This window comes from Narcine bancroftii, chromosome 3 (assembly GCF_036971445.1).
Source record: "Narcine bancroftii isolate sNarBan1 chromosome 3, sNarBan1.hap1, whole genome shotgun sequence".
NCBI lineage: Eukaryota > Metazoa > Chordata > Chondrichthyes > Torpediniformes > Narcinidae > Narcine > Narcine bancroftii.
The window spans coordinates 105,733,292-105,750,402 of NC_091471.1; the positions used below are offsets into that span (position 1 = coordinate 105,733,292).

Consider the following 17,111-nt stretch of genomic DNA (forward strand, 5'->3'; position numbering starts at 1 on the left):
CTAAATCCAGAATCCTGCCCTTTGGATGTGATCACCACAGCATTTGATTAGACATCCTATTCACTGATGCTTCCTCAACATCATTTGTCAGCATCAAACATTTGGCTCCACTTCTTAACATGAAAGCCTAGGTACTTAATATTACATTGTATTTTAAAAATGAAAGGGTGTGTCTTTTCAGAGCTGTCTTTTCAATTCTTTCAAAGTTGAAGGCTGCATATCCACTGTCTCACATAGATAGAAGGAAGTCAAGCACATGGAGGTATGTAATAATTTGGAAACAAGCCATCAACTAAACACACTAATCTTAATTCTATATCCAAATTCTACATTTCACCTAGGCCTGCAGTTTAGCAGGCAAAATCTCTAGTACTGAATAACTATGGAAATAACCAATAAATGCTACACTTCTAATGTTAGCTCTGACTAGCTGAAGAAAAGGAAAAAAAGCTTCTTTATTGCTAAAAGCTTAAAGGTTAAAGGTAACATTTAAGACAATAGTTAACACTACATCCTGCTCAAAGTTTGACTGGACTGTAACTGCACACAAAATTTGACGAAAAAAAGGTTGTAAGCTATCAGAAAAGGGACATGTGAATGCATTTAATCAAAAGAAATAACTTCAATGGGTTCTCAGAATAGTTTTAATTATCCTTCCAAATTGGATGACAAGCCATGCCATTATTTTTAGGTCAGATTTAAAATCTTCTATTTGACTGTTTTGGGTTGATCAGACCACATTAGGTATGCTGAAAAATGGCAGAGATAATGAACTGTTCTAAGCTCCTTGGAGTAAAGAGCTCCAACACCTGTCCTGGACCAACTACGTCGCCATGATGGCCAAAAGGTGCAGCAATGCCTTTACTTCCTCAGGAGACTGAGGAAATTTGGATATCCCCAGCATTCCTTCAACAACATCCATGAATTCAGAAAATGATGACAAAATATTTACTGTGTGCTACTGAGAGCATTTTTATAGCAACTAATTAAACAAATCTTCTGAAACATGCAGTGAAGAATCCCAACTAATTACATCTCTTAAAGATGTTATTCAACTTAATTATTTTAACAAATACAATATAGAATGACAACAGCTGTTGCATTACCTAGGGTTGTTTCTGATTACACGCTTCTATGAAATTGGATGAATTACTATTAATTAGAAAACCTTATCTGTTTTGAAATACGCTATTTGCTGTTTCCAATGAAAAGTGCAGTGGTGAAAAAGCAATCAGTATATTTGAAATGTAACTATACATTTGCATATTTAAAAATTTTCAATGGGTAAAGACAAGAAAAGGGAAGATTATTTGATTATTTTAAATATTTAAGCATCCAACAATTAAGACTATCTTTAAAATCATGAGAACTTTGAAACCATTTCAATAATTTCAACTCTGAAATGACGTGATTTTCTGTTGATTTCTGGCCAATTGCATGAGTGAATTTTACACCACTTGTCAGCTTTTATGCTATTCAATTATTTTAAATATTTGAACATTCATCGTAGTAGATAATTTGCATTGCACTGATAATATAGTTTTGCTGTTAACATGAGAGCTTAAGGGTGTAGATGAGCAAGAAATTCTGTAACAAAAAAACAAGTAGGAAGAAAGTGTTTGGCCGAAACACAAAAGTCTGTAGACATTGTAATTGTAGTAAAGGCACAGATGTGCTGGAGAAACTCAGCAGCTTCACAGTGTCTAGAAGAGGCAAAGATATATAACTGGGCCTGAGCCTTTCTTCAAGGTATGAGGAGTTTACTGAGACTATTATTGAGATCAAGTATGTGACCTGCTGAACCAACATTTTTTTCCTAATTACTCAACTCCTTTGACTTAGGTTCATTGCAACTCCAATGTAATACTATATCTATGTTTGCTTTGGGACAAGGTGGTCAGAATGGGTAACAGGAAAAAAGAAAAGAAAATTTCAAGTGTGGTTCTTTAAAAATCTTGGAATAGTTGTAGATTTCAGGGAAACTAAAGGCAATGTAGCAATTGTTTTGTGAATCTGAGATATCATGACCATGTCCTTAGATTGTGTTATAATTCAGAGGGATGTTTTCGATTGGAACACATGGTAGAATTTCCAAAGGGTATCGGAAGAAAGAAGAACACACAATTTTAGCAAGGCTTATTGCAAAGTGGATGAAATATACAAAACAAAATATATACTATATCTTCATTGAAGGTTGAAGGAAACCTCAAAGTTCAGCAGCGTCATTAGGAGCAGGTTTTATTACTGACACATCTGTAGAGCGGTTCTGGGAATAATTCCGTAATCTAATGAGGAAGTAAAGGTAAATGGATTAAATATTCTCTCTTTAGTTCTTTGATATGCTAGTATATTGATGCATTTAAGAAGCAATTAGATAAATACATGGGGAAAAATAAAGAGTGGCAATGATGTAGAGATGGGGAGATGTCAAGTAAAACAATCTTAGACTAATGGGATTTAAGTGCCTTTTTCTGATATCAATGTCATTTTAAATTATCCTTTATATCCTTTAGCCAAAGCTAAAGAAATCAATAACTCCTATCCATACAATCTTTCTCATTATATCCCTTCAAAACAATTATTTACGTGCAAGTATTGACAAAGTGGTCGTGCATTTTATTTGAGAGAAAGGAATGAAATACTCGTCGGAGTGGAAAGCGGTGTCGTTAAGATACATGTGAAAGGTAGTGGAGGTGACGCATTTTGTCCATCACAATTTATGCCTTGTTTGCAAACTGGTATTTGGGAAAAGAAATGATGATGAAATAAGATGTGAAAATTGGGGTCTGTTTACAAACACTATTGTAATCACTGTAAAGTCAACAACCTGAAATGGTATGAAGGATATAAGATGACAAATGGATCCTTTTGTTTCAATGTTTTTGAATAAACTCCAGGAATAATTACACCATTGATCAGAAGTAGATTTTGAATGAATTCTGTTCTGAATGCAATGCCATGATAGACTTTAAGGTCTGAACCACCCATTTGGAAAGGACAGAAATGTTTCAATCAGAAGTCCATTTTACACTTGCATCTCGTGGGAAAAAGCGATGGCGAACCTGCCCTTCCAGAATTCTGTACAGCTATTGTTATTTATTGCCAGCACTTTCCTTTCTCTCTCTCCTGCTGTGACTTTCCCATGGCAAAATTTATACCTTCGTTTTAATCTTTTCTTTCCTTCATGTTCGTGCACTCACGCAAAAATGTGCATTTTTTCTGACCTAGAATGCAATTCTCACTTTCACACTAGGCTATTTGGCAAGTTAGCGTCAGGAGACACCGGGGATTGTAGGGGTCGAGCAGGTCTATCCCTGGTGTGAAATGACATAATTTCACGCAGGTGTTCAGATGATTTTGCTTTAACCTTGACCCTTAACCAGTCAATTGGCCAATAATTCCTAGGACAAGGTGTAAGAGTGAAAGGGACTAAAGTGGCTGCACAATATTAGAAGCTCAGCAGCTTTAACAAGTGTTTGTTTGGTGGCTGCAAAATAGTATTTGCATTCTACCTTTCCACAATTTACAAAAATGTGCATTCCTTAAATAATGTTTCAAGCTGCAACATTACGTAAATCAAAGACACATACCCTGAATGTGTCAATGAGTTACAGCAAAAATAATTGTACATCAAATGTTTGTAAACCCAGGAATATCAGAATTGGCAGCAAATATACTTCATATTTAAGACAAATATTGGTGCATATGGCAAATTCCATGAATTCTTTCAAGTGAAAGGACTTAACTTGTGATCAAAATTGCAATTTTTTTCAATGTTGCTTTTTCTAACATGCAAAGTTTAGATTTAACTCGACATTTATTCACAAAGAATGGAAATCTTTAAACCAATAAGTTCAACACTAAAGATAGAACTACACAGAGTGAAACATGAAATATGGAAAGTTTCAGTTGCAATTTTTAAAGTATGCAAGGTCATCAACAGGACAAGGGAATTTACTCTCCTTATCAAATTAATTGCCAATTTCACCACCAGTCTTATGCACAGACCATAAGAAAAGGACATAAGGGAAATGTATTCTCAAAAGCACTTTTTCCACTGGCATCCCAGTTAATTGCCGTGCAGTGTCTGGGGATAGGACCACCTTTAACCGGGACACTGACCACTTTTTCCACTGAACACAACTCATCCCCAGGGATGGGAGTATTCCACCTTCAAATGGAAACAGGTGACTTTCTGCAGTCCTTTATCCACTGGTTTAAATGTCAGCTGACACCAGGAACAGGAGTAGGGGTCGAGGCCACCAATCCCCTGTATGATTTGATGCCAGTATGCCGGTTGTTTTCTTTTTCCACTGGACCCTATCCCAGTTACTTCCCTGTTAATTCCTGGGACAAGGCTGCCAATGCAAAAGGGGCTAAAGTTCTTTGTTAGAGTTGCTCTTTTTTTTTCTGGCTTCTCTAAAATTGTTCTTGCTCGAAACATGTTCTAAAATGCATTTTTTTTTGTTTTCTGAGATTAATTTTTGAGTATGAGCTGAATTCAAGACTCTTTCTCACAAACCAATTATTTCCTAAACTGCTTGAATTATGAAGAATAAGTTTAATTGCAAATTTTATGTAAAAATACTGCAAGTTTCATCCAATATTATGGCAACCAAGATTTCAGGTGGGGAAACTTTACAATTATATTTTTCCTTACCCTATCATCATGTTTGATTCTATTTCTAAGTAACACAACAGCTTAAGAGCAACATTGAGCAAAGCTGGCCAAGCATGATTTTGTAGGATAAAATATAGGTTCCTAAAATATGAGAACTAAAGGCTATCACAGACTTAAAATAACACCTTAGGCATATAAGTGGCACAAAATTATTATTTAGATTTGTTCTTATGAATCTCGAGTCTTAATGCCATTCAATTAATGTTTTAAAATTTCGAAATAAAAGTAGAAACACAAAGTTGGAGAAACTCAGCAGGTCACACAGCATACTTTATATAGCAAAGATAGAGACACATGACCAATATTTCATGCCTGAGATCTTTATCAAGGTCTGAGTAAAATGTAGGCAGGATCCTGAATAAAATAGTTGGGGGAGAGTCAGAAGGAGGAGCGCCAGCCAGCAGGCAATAGGTGAATAGGTCATTATAAAACAGAGGGAGGGGGGGATAACTCTCTGAATAGAGAGAGAAGGGGGTGGAGAGCTGGAGGAAAGGAGACAGATGAAACAATTTTATACTGTGTAGTGTTTTTTGCAATACCATTAGTGGTAATTCTGCTGCACCCAAAGGAAAAAGGAATATCAGGGTTGTATGTGATATCATGTATGTACTTGGACAATAAATCTGAAATCGATCCTGTGTAAAAATTGTCCCCCACCCTTTTTTTGGCTCCAAAATTGCATATTTTTCATTTGCCTCATGTAAAAGTCAACCCTTCTATTTTGGCCTTGGCCTCCCACACACCAGAGCTCCCAATGCCTGACCATGGATCCTCTCCTCGGCTGCACATCCATCTGAGCTCCCGATGCCCCGAACACGGACTTACCACCTGGTCCCAGCCATCCGAGCTCCTGACGGCTTGAATGACACAGGTATTTGGCACAGTCAAAAGTAATATCCGTGTATAAATCGACACCCCCCCCCCACACCAAAATGATCTGAAAAATTGGAACTGGACTATTACACGAGTCTATATGATAATGAAACATAAGTCATTATAGATTAAAAATGTAAAGTATGGTTAAAAATTGGCAAATATTCATGTGTGTGTGTGTGTGTATATCCCTGATTTAAAAAAAAATTCACTTTATGCCACTTTGTTTTTCCGAAAGACCTACATTAGTACCTGTTTTCATTAACCAAAAGAAATCTGAAGAGGATTTTCGCTTTTACAAAAAAACAAAAAAGCAAAAATAGTGTTCAGCATTTGTTTTGCAGTGAGCTATTATAGAGGCAGCGCACACTCTGAGCAGCAAGAGCAATGCTGCCAAGCTCCTTCCCCGGGAACTACACTCAGCATCTCAGCAACAAGCCTCCATAGCTTTCAACTGAGTCTGTGAGCACCTTTATCTCAATTTATTTTGTGCATCTGTTGGTAAGATGTCTCCAATGGTATCAGAAAAGCCTAAGAGAGGACGTAAGGATGCTACACAGTGTAAAAGTGGATGTAATTAAGCATTTTGATCATGATGAATGAAATAAAGACATTGTGCGTGCGTGGAAATTGCTTGCATCCAACATTCGCACTATTTATATACAGAGAGAAAGAATCTTGAAAGCTGATGAAGTTACTAATGGCTCTGCTAGTAGCAAAGTGGTCTCTTTTAGTCAACATCCAGTAATGGTTATTTTTTGAGTCTGGGAACGCTCTAAGAAATTTCCCATTTAAATTAATGGTAATTGCTTCTTTACGCCATTTCGGCTTATGAAAGGTCTCATAAGGTTTCAGATAGTGGGGGAAACCTGTATACAACAAAATAAACTCACCTAACAAATATTTCTGTTGTTTTGCATGAATAAAACAACACTCCTCTTGATTTAGAAAAGACATTGAAATACATTTATTTGCAATAAATCTGTGGACCTGTGCCACTAAATAGTAATGGGAAACCATAAAATTGCTTTTGCTGTAAGTCTGAAATGAAAACAAGAAATACTGGACACATTCAGCAGGTAGCAGCAAGGTCTTCAAGGGGAAATGTTAACTTGCCATCCAGCATTTTCTGTTTTTATTTTTTTTTCTCAGCATCTTATCATGTTTACAAAAAAAACCTTGTATGTCTCATACTTAACATTCACAGTCCGAAATAAAATGCAAAGAAAATCAAGGTGCCTGTTAGAAAATTTCCCTTTCTTCATCTATCTCCAGCTTTTGTCTCAAGTGTAGTCTTTCTTGCCTTCATTTACTGATCATCTAATCAAATAGCACCAAAATGAGCCCATGACCATGATGTCTATTTACTCAAATCCATTTTCCCCTCATTAGAGCTGTGTGCATCTATGCCGTTCCTACCCAAGTATCTGCACAAATTACTTATAAATGTAGCAATTGTATACCTTTGTTTGCCAGAACTTCTCCTCCTTCCTTATTCTAAGTTATAAACTACTTTCAGCCACAATGTGTATGTGATGAAGAATCGAGCTTTTGTTTCCTACCCAAATTCTTCCCACAGATCTGAGATGTCCTGCTCTTCCACTGCCTATGATCACATTGTCCCTTCACACCTCACACCACCACATTCAGCCCCCCCCCCACACACACACAAATACACAAAATAACAATAACTATCCATAACTTCTTCCATTTCTTTTAAAATCCAAGTCAGATTTGAACAATCAGTTCACTTTCTTTCACTTTGTGTTCAATCAGAGCTCCAGACCATGGATACTTTTCTCTGGTTTCTCAAGAAGTAGCCAATTGTTACAAGTGGAATTGGCTAGATATTAGACTTTGCCCTCGATGAGTTCAATAAATAAGTAAGGAGGTGAGCATTGGTGCAAATTTGGATATTCCAGGCAAATTTGAGAAACAATTTGAGAAAAATACCAAGGTATTTTGCCCACAGATTATGCACTGAAGTGAGATATCGTTCCATTTAGGGACCACATTCTATATTGACCACTGGGAGACGTGTCAAAATCTATGGAATTCTTTGCAAGGCATTCACCATTCCACCGTAGAAAAGGCTGCCGTGGAGTTGAGGGAAAACATAAGGTATGGTTGTCACAGTGCTCTCCTGCATGCCTGCACATCCCTGCCATTCCCAACCTCTCTATTTGAGAGTCTAGCGAGATCTCATGCTTCCAGAGGTGAGGGCTAATCAGAAGGCCAGAATTATTGTGAACAATTAGGCTGCCATCAGTGAACTGACCCTTGAAACCTGAGTCCAGTGAATGCTGTGTGCAAGGCACCACCGGCAGCGTGGACTCCTTAATTGCCATTTACTTACTGATCCCTGCCCCTAGTTTTTTTTTGTGAGTGAACAGGAAAGGTCACACTGGTTGCACCCAAGAGCTCCAATTTTTGCTGACAGCAGATGCACCACACAACTTTGACTTCATTTGGTGTACCACTGATACAGGGCAGATGTCAGCCGTGCCAGGGTGGATGATGCACAGAGGTATCTGGGCTAACTTTACCATGGGTGTGATGTCATCCCCCAAATAATTCTATTGTGATGTCCCTCAGGTTAAAGTATTTTCAGAGACGATCTGCACACTTAAACCTACACACAAGGGTTCAGTTTCTGGGCCACGGTATTGTCAATGTAGGGTTTCATTGTACAGACAGTGTGCATCAGATCCACTTCGTGACTGGGATACACGATGTGCAGCTCTTCCTTGGATTGACCGACTTCAAACAGTACTGTTGACGCTTGCAGACAATTGGCAATTAGAATTAGACCAGCAACTGTCCCTCATATTGAAATCGAATGCACGATTAGCGTATTATGAGGAAAATCTGTCAACGGCATTGATACGCAGTAAATTATTACAATCAGCAGATGGCAGTGTTATACATTATTGGAAATTTAAGCAGCTTTAGGCGGGGAAGTTACACCTACACAAGAGCAACAGTTATCGATACGGCTATTGTTCCTGTAGTAAGAAACTCATGTGACTCACCTCCACTAAACCACCCCCACCCCCCCAAAAAAGGAATCAGCGGGAAAGCGCTACACATATCACTTGCACTGCCAATATCAAGTTGTTCTGCAAACAATATTAGGATTACGCATCTAGGATACACACGCAGCTTTAAATTAACCTAAAATGTAGTGTTTACTTGCACAAACCGGTATTTAAAGAGTGCACTCACCATATTGACTTCAGAGACCATGTCAATGCTGGCTATGTCTATGCTCATACCAACGTCCACAGGAAGACCTTGAGGTAAACAACACATTATTTGCTTGCAATATTCCAACTCACTTTAAAAAAAACCCAACATTGTTGCATATCGCAGCAGGCAGCAATGTTGCACTGATGGAGTTATTCTTTATTATGTATATGCAGTTAGCCTTGGTTAGTTAGCTATTGTCTCATGGAAAATAGGAGCTGCACACAGATACATGGAACTACACCAAGAGGAGACGTTTTACCTCCGAAATCTGGTCTTAATCGAATGTCATATCCTTTCAGCAAGTTATCCACGGTTTCTTTCACATAGGACATGTTGCTGGACTCATTAACTCTGGGGGAAAAATGGGGATTTCATTCAGGATCGTACCCAATGCGAATCAGAGAGAGAGAGAAAAGAATGGTAAGAGATCGGAGCTCACCTCTGGGCATAGCAAACCATGGCCACCAGCACGGGGAACGACAACATCCCGAAGCATCCTCTGTTTTGAACTCTCCACATTCCTAACTTTGAATATAGAAAGGGCTTTGAGCGAAGATTCAAGGAATGCAACTTAGTCCAAGGCAGGAGGATAATTCCAAGGCGCAGCGCATGCGCGCAGCTTCCACAACAGGACTGTTGGCTGTGGAAACAACTTCCCTTGCAAAATAGTCAAGCGATCAGATCCTTGAAGGTATTTTTTCTCTCCCTCTCAAATGATTACAGGCTTGCTATTATGCTAATTGATCACAAGGTCTCGCATCGTATTCTCTTCGGCAGGATCGACAGCGTGGCTCAGATTTGCATGAAGGTGATGTGCCTGGACCAGAAGGTGCAATGACATTCAAATCAGTGCTTTGGTTCAACCTAATGAACCTTTTACTTCCCTGAAGTCACCCCGCTCCTCGACGGCAACGTGCAAAACTATCTAGGCGTTACTTGTAAACTCTGAGCCACCGCTCAGCTCCAAATTCGCCGTCCCTTGATCAATCCCCATTGCGGGATGTACTTCTCGTTGGGAAGAAATGATGGCGAGGTGTCAGAACACAGCGAAAGAGTTCAGGGACCTCAATTCCCTCTTTGAAGTTATACATCGAGGCAGCGTGTGAAGCTGAGAATAGATTTTAGAGCTGATTCCAATTGTGAGGCTTGATGTTTCATCACGTCTCGTTGTGGAACTATACAACAAATCATGTTTACTCGCCATTACATAAAATGCAGGAACTACTGCAGATGCATATTGTAAGCAACGTCTGAATTAATTAAACGGGTGACAATTGTTTATCGCCGGTAGGGTATTCTTTCTACTGCTTCCTGTTGGTTTCTACACCGCGGACCCAGAGTGAAGTCATTGGAGATTTCATTAAGAAATTCTGGCTTCGGGTTGTCCAAGTTTCAAAATCAACACGAAGTGGGTTCCTCACTACTTTATTGGTGAAGCTAAGCCCCAACCCCCCGGGGAGAGGACCTGACGGAGGATGGATAGTCCAGTTTCCTTTCCTCTGTGGTGTTGGCTGCAATGAATGGATCCGCTCGTCCCTGCGCACTGGCAACATCCCTTTTCGGCAGTAGACTGGAGGGGCAGAGCGCAGGGGCGAACGCATCAGTTCAGCACGAGCAGTGGGGAAACGGGGCAAATCTATCCTGTCTGCCGGCAAAAGCATTGCACCACGCCGGTGCAAGAACACGGCCACGGCACCATTTTTGTCCGCGTGTATCTCAAACCACATCTCTATAATGACAAATCCATAGATCGAAGCGGCATTGTGTCGCCCCCTCCCCTCCCCCCAACTTCCCTCCATCCATACCCACCTCCATCCCCTGACATGCAGCAGGTGAGAGAAGAGGATGACCGGAATCGCCTATGATGAGATCATGAGAGCAATGTCATATTTAAAAGATGCATTCGATTTCTGGCTGGGTTCTAGCATGCCCATCGCAGAATAGCTGCCAAAAGGTAAAGATCTGGGGAAGTGGCTGATTGGAGAGCAAGTGGCTTTCAGTGCTGGTTGGCAGGAGGGACGGGAAACGTTCCACAATCACGAGTGAGTGTGTGTCTGTGTGTGTTTTCACGGCTGCGATCTCTCGCCAGGACAAGGCAATTGGGGTCGGGAACGAGAAGAGACATAAAGTATGGCATGCAAAGATGGTTTCTGCCAAGCAGACTGTGATCAGGATGTTCTCCAGTTACATTTCTACTCTGTTATACTTTATCTGCTTGACAACGTGGTAAGTAATGGAAGGGAACTGATTCTTTCACCTTATTTCGGATTGTTGATCGAGTGTACTTGCTTTTTGCTGTCTTTGTACGGCGCCACGGTCCGAAAGATCAACATCAGGTGTATGGCAACCCCTTCCCAGATCATGTCATGTCGGTGTTATCTGTTCTCTATGCAGTATAGGACAAATCTCTGGGGAGACCAAAAAGGATGAGAAATTGTTTCCAGAAAATTTTACGCGGATCCTCGACAGGCTCTTGGACGGTTATGACAACAGACTGCGACCTGGATTCGGTGGTATGGTCACATTTATTATTGACTTCATTCGTTTAATTTACCACAGCCTGTCCTTGCATGTTTGGAATAAATTATTCCAATATAGTGGCTTCTTGTCCAGTCGATTATTATCCAGAAGGCTGCCAATCGCACTCGAGGGGAAAGTGGGATTGTGCAAAGCCGTCCCGGAAGGACACAACAGAAAGGCAGATGAAATGGGGAGAATTACAGATCCTCTGTGAAAGACTTGTTGATGAGAATCGAAATCCGAGCAGATGTCAATATTGCTGTATTTGTTCTTTGCAAAGCAGATTGGTGGGTTTTTTTTTTAATATATACATCAGGGAGCAGGGATACGTTTGAAATCTTGGACATGCCCACCTCGGGCGTTCTAAAGACCTGGGACACTGTTTTTGTTCCATCCGTGAAAGCGTGCCACAAGTTGAAGTCGCGCACATTTGTTGTGCAGATCGAGGGGTGCTCGTCACACGAGGGTCTCTGAAATCCAAAAGCTGGTGAACTGGATGGAGATAACCGGTAGAATGTAGGATGTCAATGGAAAGCATAAAACAGATGCCCTTTTCCCTGCTCTTTCCCGTGCACTGTGATTTAGGGTGGTGTAGATAATAAAAGATACCGTCTACTTCTGTTTCTTGTTAAGCGATGTTTTCCTGTTCAACAGGAGCTGTTACAGAAGTCAAAACGGATATCTATGTTACGAGCTTTGGGCCAGTGTCTGATGTTGAGATGGTAAGATTTCTGGGTGCATACTTAAAAATTTAATGTGGACGATCCGCCAATCTTTGTCGTGATCGATTGGATTTGAGTCGATTATTTATTAAAATGATCTACTGTAAATCAGGTGACGGGAGAACTCCATTGCATTCAGCGACATGCATGCAACTAAGTTGGAATAACCGTATGTGCAACAAGGAAATACATTCACCTCAAAATGAAAAAATGAGTTTGCTATACATTTGAATTTTAGAAGTTCTTTCTGCGTCCTGCTGTAAAATGCTTAATCCCCCTTTAAGCTGAAACTTAACAAGGTGTTTCAGTTCAATCGACGATTTGTGTTTCTTCCCAATTTCCTTCCAAGGAGTATACAATGGATGTGTTTTTCCGCCAAACTTGGGTCGACAACAGGCTGAAGTATGACGGTCCAACTAAAATACTTCGTCTCAATAACCTGATGGTCACTAAAGTCTGGACACCTGATACGTTCTTTAGGAACGGGAAGAAATCAATTTCCCACAACATGACAGCTCCAAACAAACTCTTCCGAATTATGCAGAATGGCACAATTTTGTATACTATGAGGTATGTCTTCTATTTGCAAAGCCAGGAATCTTTAGAGCCATTGCCAATTTAATAGGAGATTCTCATTTTAGTTTAAAGAGTAATATTAAATGAGTCATATATAAAATTACATAAATGAGTTTTATATTTCACTTCAGACTTACCATAAATGCAGAGTGTCCTATGAAACTGGTTGATTTCCCAATGGATGGCCATGCTTGTCCACTTAAATTTGGAAGCTGTGAGTAACCTGGTCTTGTTCGTAGCATAATTAGAGCAGGGATTTATTTTTTCACTGATAGTGTTAACAGTTTTACTTGTACAGTACCTACCATGGAAAGATGATATATGTTTAATGTTTCCTTTAAAGTGTACTCAACTCAGATTGTTTTGCATAAAGTCAATTAATGTTAGTGGATCAATGTTGACAACACATTTGCAATGAAGAGTATCGCTTAATATTATTAATTTCAATATTAAAATAGATTTGCATGGAATCATACCTATTATAAATAGGTCAAATATTTTACAGCTGTTTATAAAATGTTAATAAATAGCATGCTTTATGGTACTGTGATAAGATAGTCAGATTAGTAATGATTTAATTTTATAGCAAATTAAGCAACAACTAAAATGATAAATTACTTTGAAATGAAATATGGCCATTTTGAAAATAACTATTTACCAGGATACATTGCTGCTATAGTTTAATGTTTGTTTTACTTTTATTTATTTTAGATGCATACCCTAAAAGTGAAATGATATACACATGGACAAAAGGACCTGACAAATCAGTGGAAGTGCCTGAAGAGTCTTCTAGCTTGGTTCAGTATGACCTTGTTGGACAAACAGTTTCTAGTGGCACTATTAAATCCATTACAGGTTAGGGCACATAGACTTTCTAATCTCTGAGTACTAACGGCAATATCTTTGCATTCAATGTTGTAAAGGGATTGCAAGGTTTTCATGATTCATTGATGCATATCAGTCAATGAAAGAATTATTTATATTGCTTTGTTATAGGAGAATATGTGGTAATGACAGTCTACTTTCATTTGAGAAGAAAAATGGGTTATTTTATGATCCAGACCTACATACCCTGCATTATGACGGTCATTCTCTCTCAAGTATCTTTTTGGATTAATAAGGAATCCGTTCCAGCAAGAACAGTTTTTGGTAAGTACATAACACATAAAACAACGCATTCTCATTTACCTTTATCTCAAATCTCTTTTACCTTCAACGTTGAAACTTTAAAATTTCAATATTTTCCAAAAATGTTTCCTGTTATGTCTTCTCCCCACTTTGTCATATGGATCCTATTTGCTCTTGCTTTAGACTTCTTCCCACACTTTGGGCTATAAAGTTCATAAGTGGGACAAAAAATATAAATATTTTACAAGATAAACTGGATTGCAATGGTGCTTTAGAATCAGTATTGGGAGAAATGGCTCGATTACCAATACATTCAGTCAGCAACACTTTAATATGACAAAATGTACTTGACACGGTTCTTCCAACTGTACTCAGGTAATCTCAAGTGGCTAAAGTTCTTCACTTATCAGGGTGGGCTATTCAATTTTGGAAAAAAATCATTTTGGATGTAATGCTGTGACACATCTGCCCTCACCATTTTCCCTTCCCCTTGACCCTTAAAGCCATCTGCATAACAACATATCTCAGTAATTATTAAAAAGCAATTAGTGGAGTGAAATGTAGCTGAATCTTTTTTTTACTTTGGGAAAAAGATTATCATGTTAATTTGAAAACATGCAATGGTATCCCAGTTGAAATCTGCCAACTCAAAATTGAATTGGAATTTGTCTTGCGATCTCCCGAACACTGAAATACACAGGTGTATTTGATTCTCTGCATGCATTGCATTTATTTTGCTTTTGCAATTAAAAAAAAATCATAACCTTAAATATTATAGAATAATTTAAATTTGTTGTGTGCCTGCATTACAGTGAATCAATATTACATTTTCCAGAAAGTTGACCAGTTAGTTCTTAAATGACAGAAGAGAGGAGTGGTCTCTGAAACTGAGCCAAAATATGGTGGGCTACTCTATTACTGACTGAACTCATCAATTTGTTGGGCAAAATTGTTCTGTTATTCCACTGCTGGAAAGCATTCTCATCTTGCTGAGACAGCACTGTCAGGCATCAACTGCAGGGAAATAAATTAGCTGATTAAAATGTGAATTCCAACCAGCCACAACTTAATGTCATTTTTTTTAGGCTTAGATCAATTTTAAACTATTAAAGAGGATGAATGATCCTTCGCACTATATATATTTGGCATACAATCCATTGATTTTGATGCGTACAAACCTTCTCGTTTGAATATATCATTTGTGGATTCTTCTCTTTGTCTTAATTACTCAGTCAGTTGTGCAGCTGGAAAAATGCTGCTTCACAGCTCCAGAGACCCGAGTCCTGACCTGGGGTTCTGTCCACGTTCTTTGCATATTCTCCATGTTTCCCCAGCTGCCCTAGTTTCCTGCCACTTTCCAGAATGGTTAATTAGCCACTGTAAATTGTCCCTAGTGTGCACACGAGTTGTAAAATGTAGTGGGGGGGTGGGGCGGTGGGAGGAAGTTAATGAGAATAGAGGAAAAATAAAACAGAATTGGTCAATGATGGTTTGTGCTGTTCTTGAAAGCACTGGCTCAATGGGCAGAAGGACCTTTATCCGTGCTCTATAACTCAATTAGTTAATAAGTTCCACATTCTAACTTCACTCTGAATTCATTGTTGTATTGTCAGTCCTTATACTAATGTGTCTTGTTTTGGTCTTCCTCATAAAGAAAATTATTTCTTTTTGTACCATTTTAATATTTCTTATGGACCAAAATACCTTTCTCAAATCTCCATTCTTTTCTTGGGGACATTTTCCTTCTTGGGGCAAAGCAGTCAAGTCTATCCAGTATTTGATTATTGCTATGACCTCTCATCTGAAATCTTTTTTCTATTCTTATTGCAACATGGTGATCAGAGCTGTGAACAGCTCTCCCAGTATTTCTCTTCTGTTGTACTTTGGTTCAAATAGCTACAGTAAATGTGTGGCAAGATACAGTTAATTGACCTAACCAATCTGAATTAGCATTTATCCTCCCATGTGTGGGTCTTACCCATGAGTTAATACTGTTCCTATTTATTTTACTTCCGTATTTTTTTCTAGTTAAGCTATTAAATATCTTTCCACCACTTTTAATCTATATTGGAGCTGTCTAATTTTTCAAAGACCACTTTGAGCTTTGTTAAGATGATACTTTACTGACTGTTTCTTTGCTAATACTGTGGGGCAGAATTGATGAATTCAAGTTAAATATTGACTTTTCAAACAGCTAAGTCCATGGATTTGATTTTTGGACATTAATTCTGATTATTTTAGAAATGACTGTCTGAAATATTCTTTGATGAAACATAAAAGGTAATTTTTTTCCCTCAAAATCAATGTATCTATTTTTCTTTCAAATTTTAAACAAAATCTTTCCTGCAAAGGAAAGAAAGTTCTTGCCACAAATTTCTTTGTTTGATTTCCTGTGGCGATTCACTGTTAAGCTTTGATAAAATGAGGTACTGGCCTTCTGTCTTTCCCAGTTTTGAGGAGTAAATGGATGCTCTTTTTGCACATTACACTCTGGCTGCCTTGTGCTGGTAGGTACATTCAGATGAAGGATCTAGAGAGGAATGATTCAGGACTGGTCCCTATCTACTTGGGGAGGGCAGAAGAGGTGTAGCAGGCTCTGAACAGCGAGAAGGCATCAGGCAGTGTATGCTGAAATCTTGCAACCTGAACAGCCAGATGGTTTGCCAGCTGTCAAAGATTTTTATCAGTTTCAATATTGCTGAAATTTAATTAAAGACACATATTAGTAAAATCAATAAAAATAAGGCAATATAAGTAAAGCATAAGCCTGCAGTTCCATTTTTCCCAGCATGGTCAGTGATCTCATTCAGATGGCATTTGACCTATACAAATGGTCCCTTCCTGTGTAAAGCAAAGCGTTGGATGTGTAATGGATTGACACCAATTATTCAGCACATGCTGATCTACCACTGGATTCCATTTGATGTCTTACTTTCTGACCTCAGCATATCATTCATATTTGGTGTAAAAGTCTGAGATGTGCTGAAGTGCAAACACTTGTTAACCATTGGTTCCCTGAAAAATCTTGTCATTCAGCATGCTCCATCGCCCTAATCTGTTTCCTGTCCATATCATCATGAACTAAGTCGTGGGCACATGGAACCATTTATTCAACTAATTATGCCCACACACAAAGGAGTGGACTACACAAACTGTTCTAACACAGGGCCTAAGAATGAGCCCAGGCAATTATTTCACCCCAAAACACAGCTAAATATATCCAGTACAAATGTATCAAATCAGTTTAAATTAATAGGCAATGGCAGAACAATGTCACTGAACTAGTGCATACACTTTCCCATTACAACTGGTCAACTGTTCATGCTTTCCTTTATGATGATAAGTGTTTGGATTGTATGTAG

General features: G+C 38.7%; 2 protein-coding genes across 2 annotated transcripts in view; one reads left to right on the top strand and one right to left on the bottom strand.

Moving 5' to 3' along the window:
• Positions 1–1,290: 1,290 nt before the first annotated feature.
• On the bottom strand, positions 1,291–9,590 carry LOC138757451 (gamma-aminobutyric acid receptor subunit beta-1-like). The gene is made up of 4 exons (XM_069924744.1): positions 9,243–9,590; positions 9,063–9,154; positions 8,780–8,847; positions 1,291–2,285 (listed from the first exon to the last, which is right to left on the bottom strand). The coding sequence occupies exons 1-4, from the start codon at positions 9,320–9,322 to the stop codon at positions 2,226–2,228; spliced, it is 300 nt and encodes a 99-aa protein (XP_069780845.1). The 5' UTR covers positions 9,323–9,590; the 3' UTR covers positions 1,291–2,225.
• Positions 9,591–10,868: 1,278 nt separating this feature from the next.
• The window catches only part of gabra4 (gamma-aminobutyric acid type A receptor subunit alpha4), a 31,221-nt gene continuing 24,978 nt past the window's right edge, over positions 10,869–17,111 (top strand). The window contains exons 1-7 of the mRNA XM_069922801.1: positions 10,869–11,029; positions 11,198–11,316; positions 11,978–12,045; positions 12,395–12,615; positions 12,753–12,835; positions 13,333–13,476; positions 13,618–13,770. Coding sequence (XP_069778902.1) covers positions 10,947–11,029; positions 11,198–11,316; positions 11,978–12,045; positions 12,395–12,615; positions 12,753–12,835; positions 13,333–13,476; positions 13,618–13,770 — 871 coding nt within the window. The 5' untranslated portion in view covers positions 10,869–10,946. The remainder of the gene's footprint in view (positions 11,030–11,197; positions 11,317–11,977; positions 12,046–12,394; positions 12,616–12,752; positions 12,836–13,332; positions 13,477–13,617; positions 13,771–17,111) is intronic.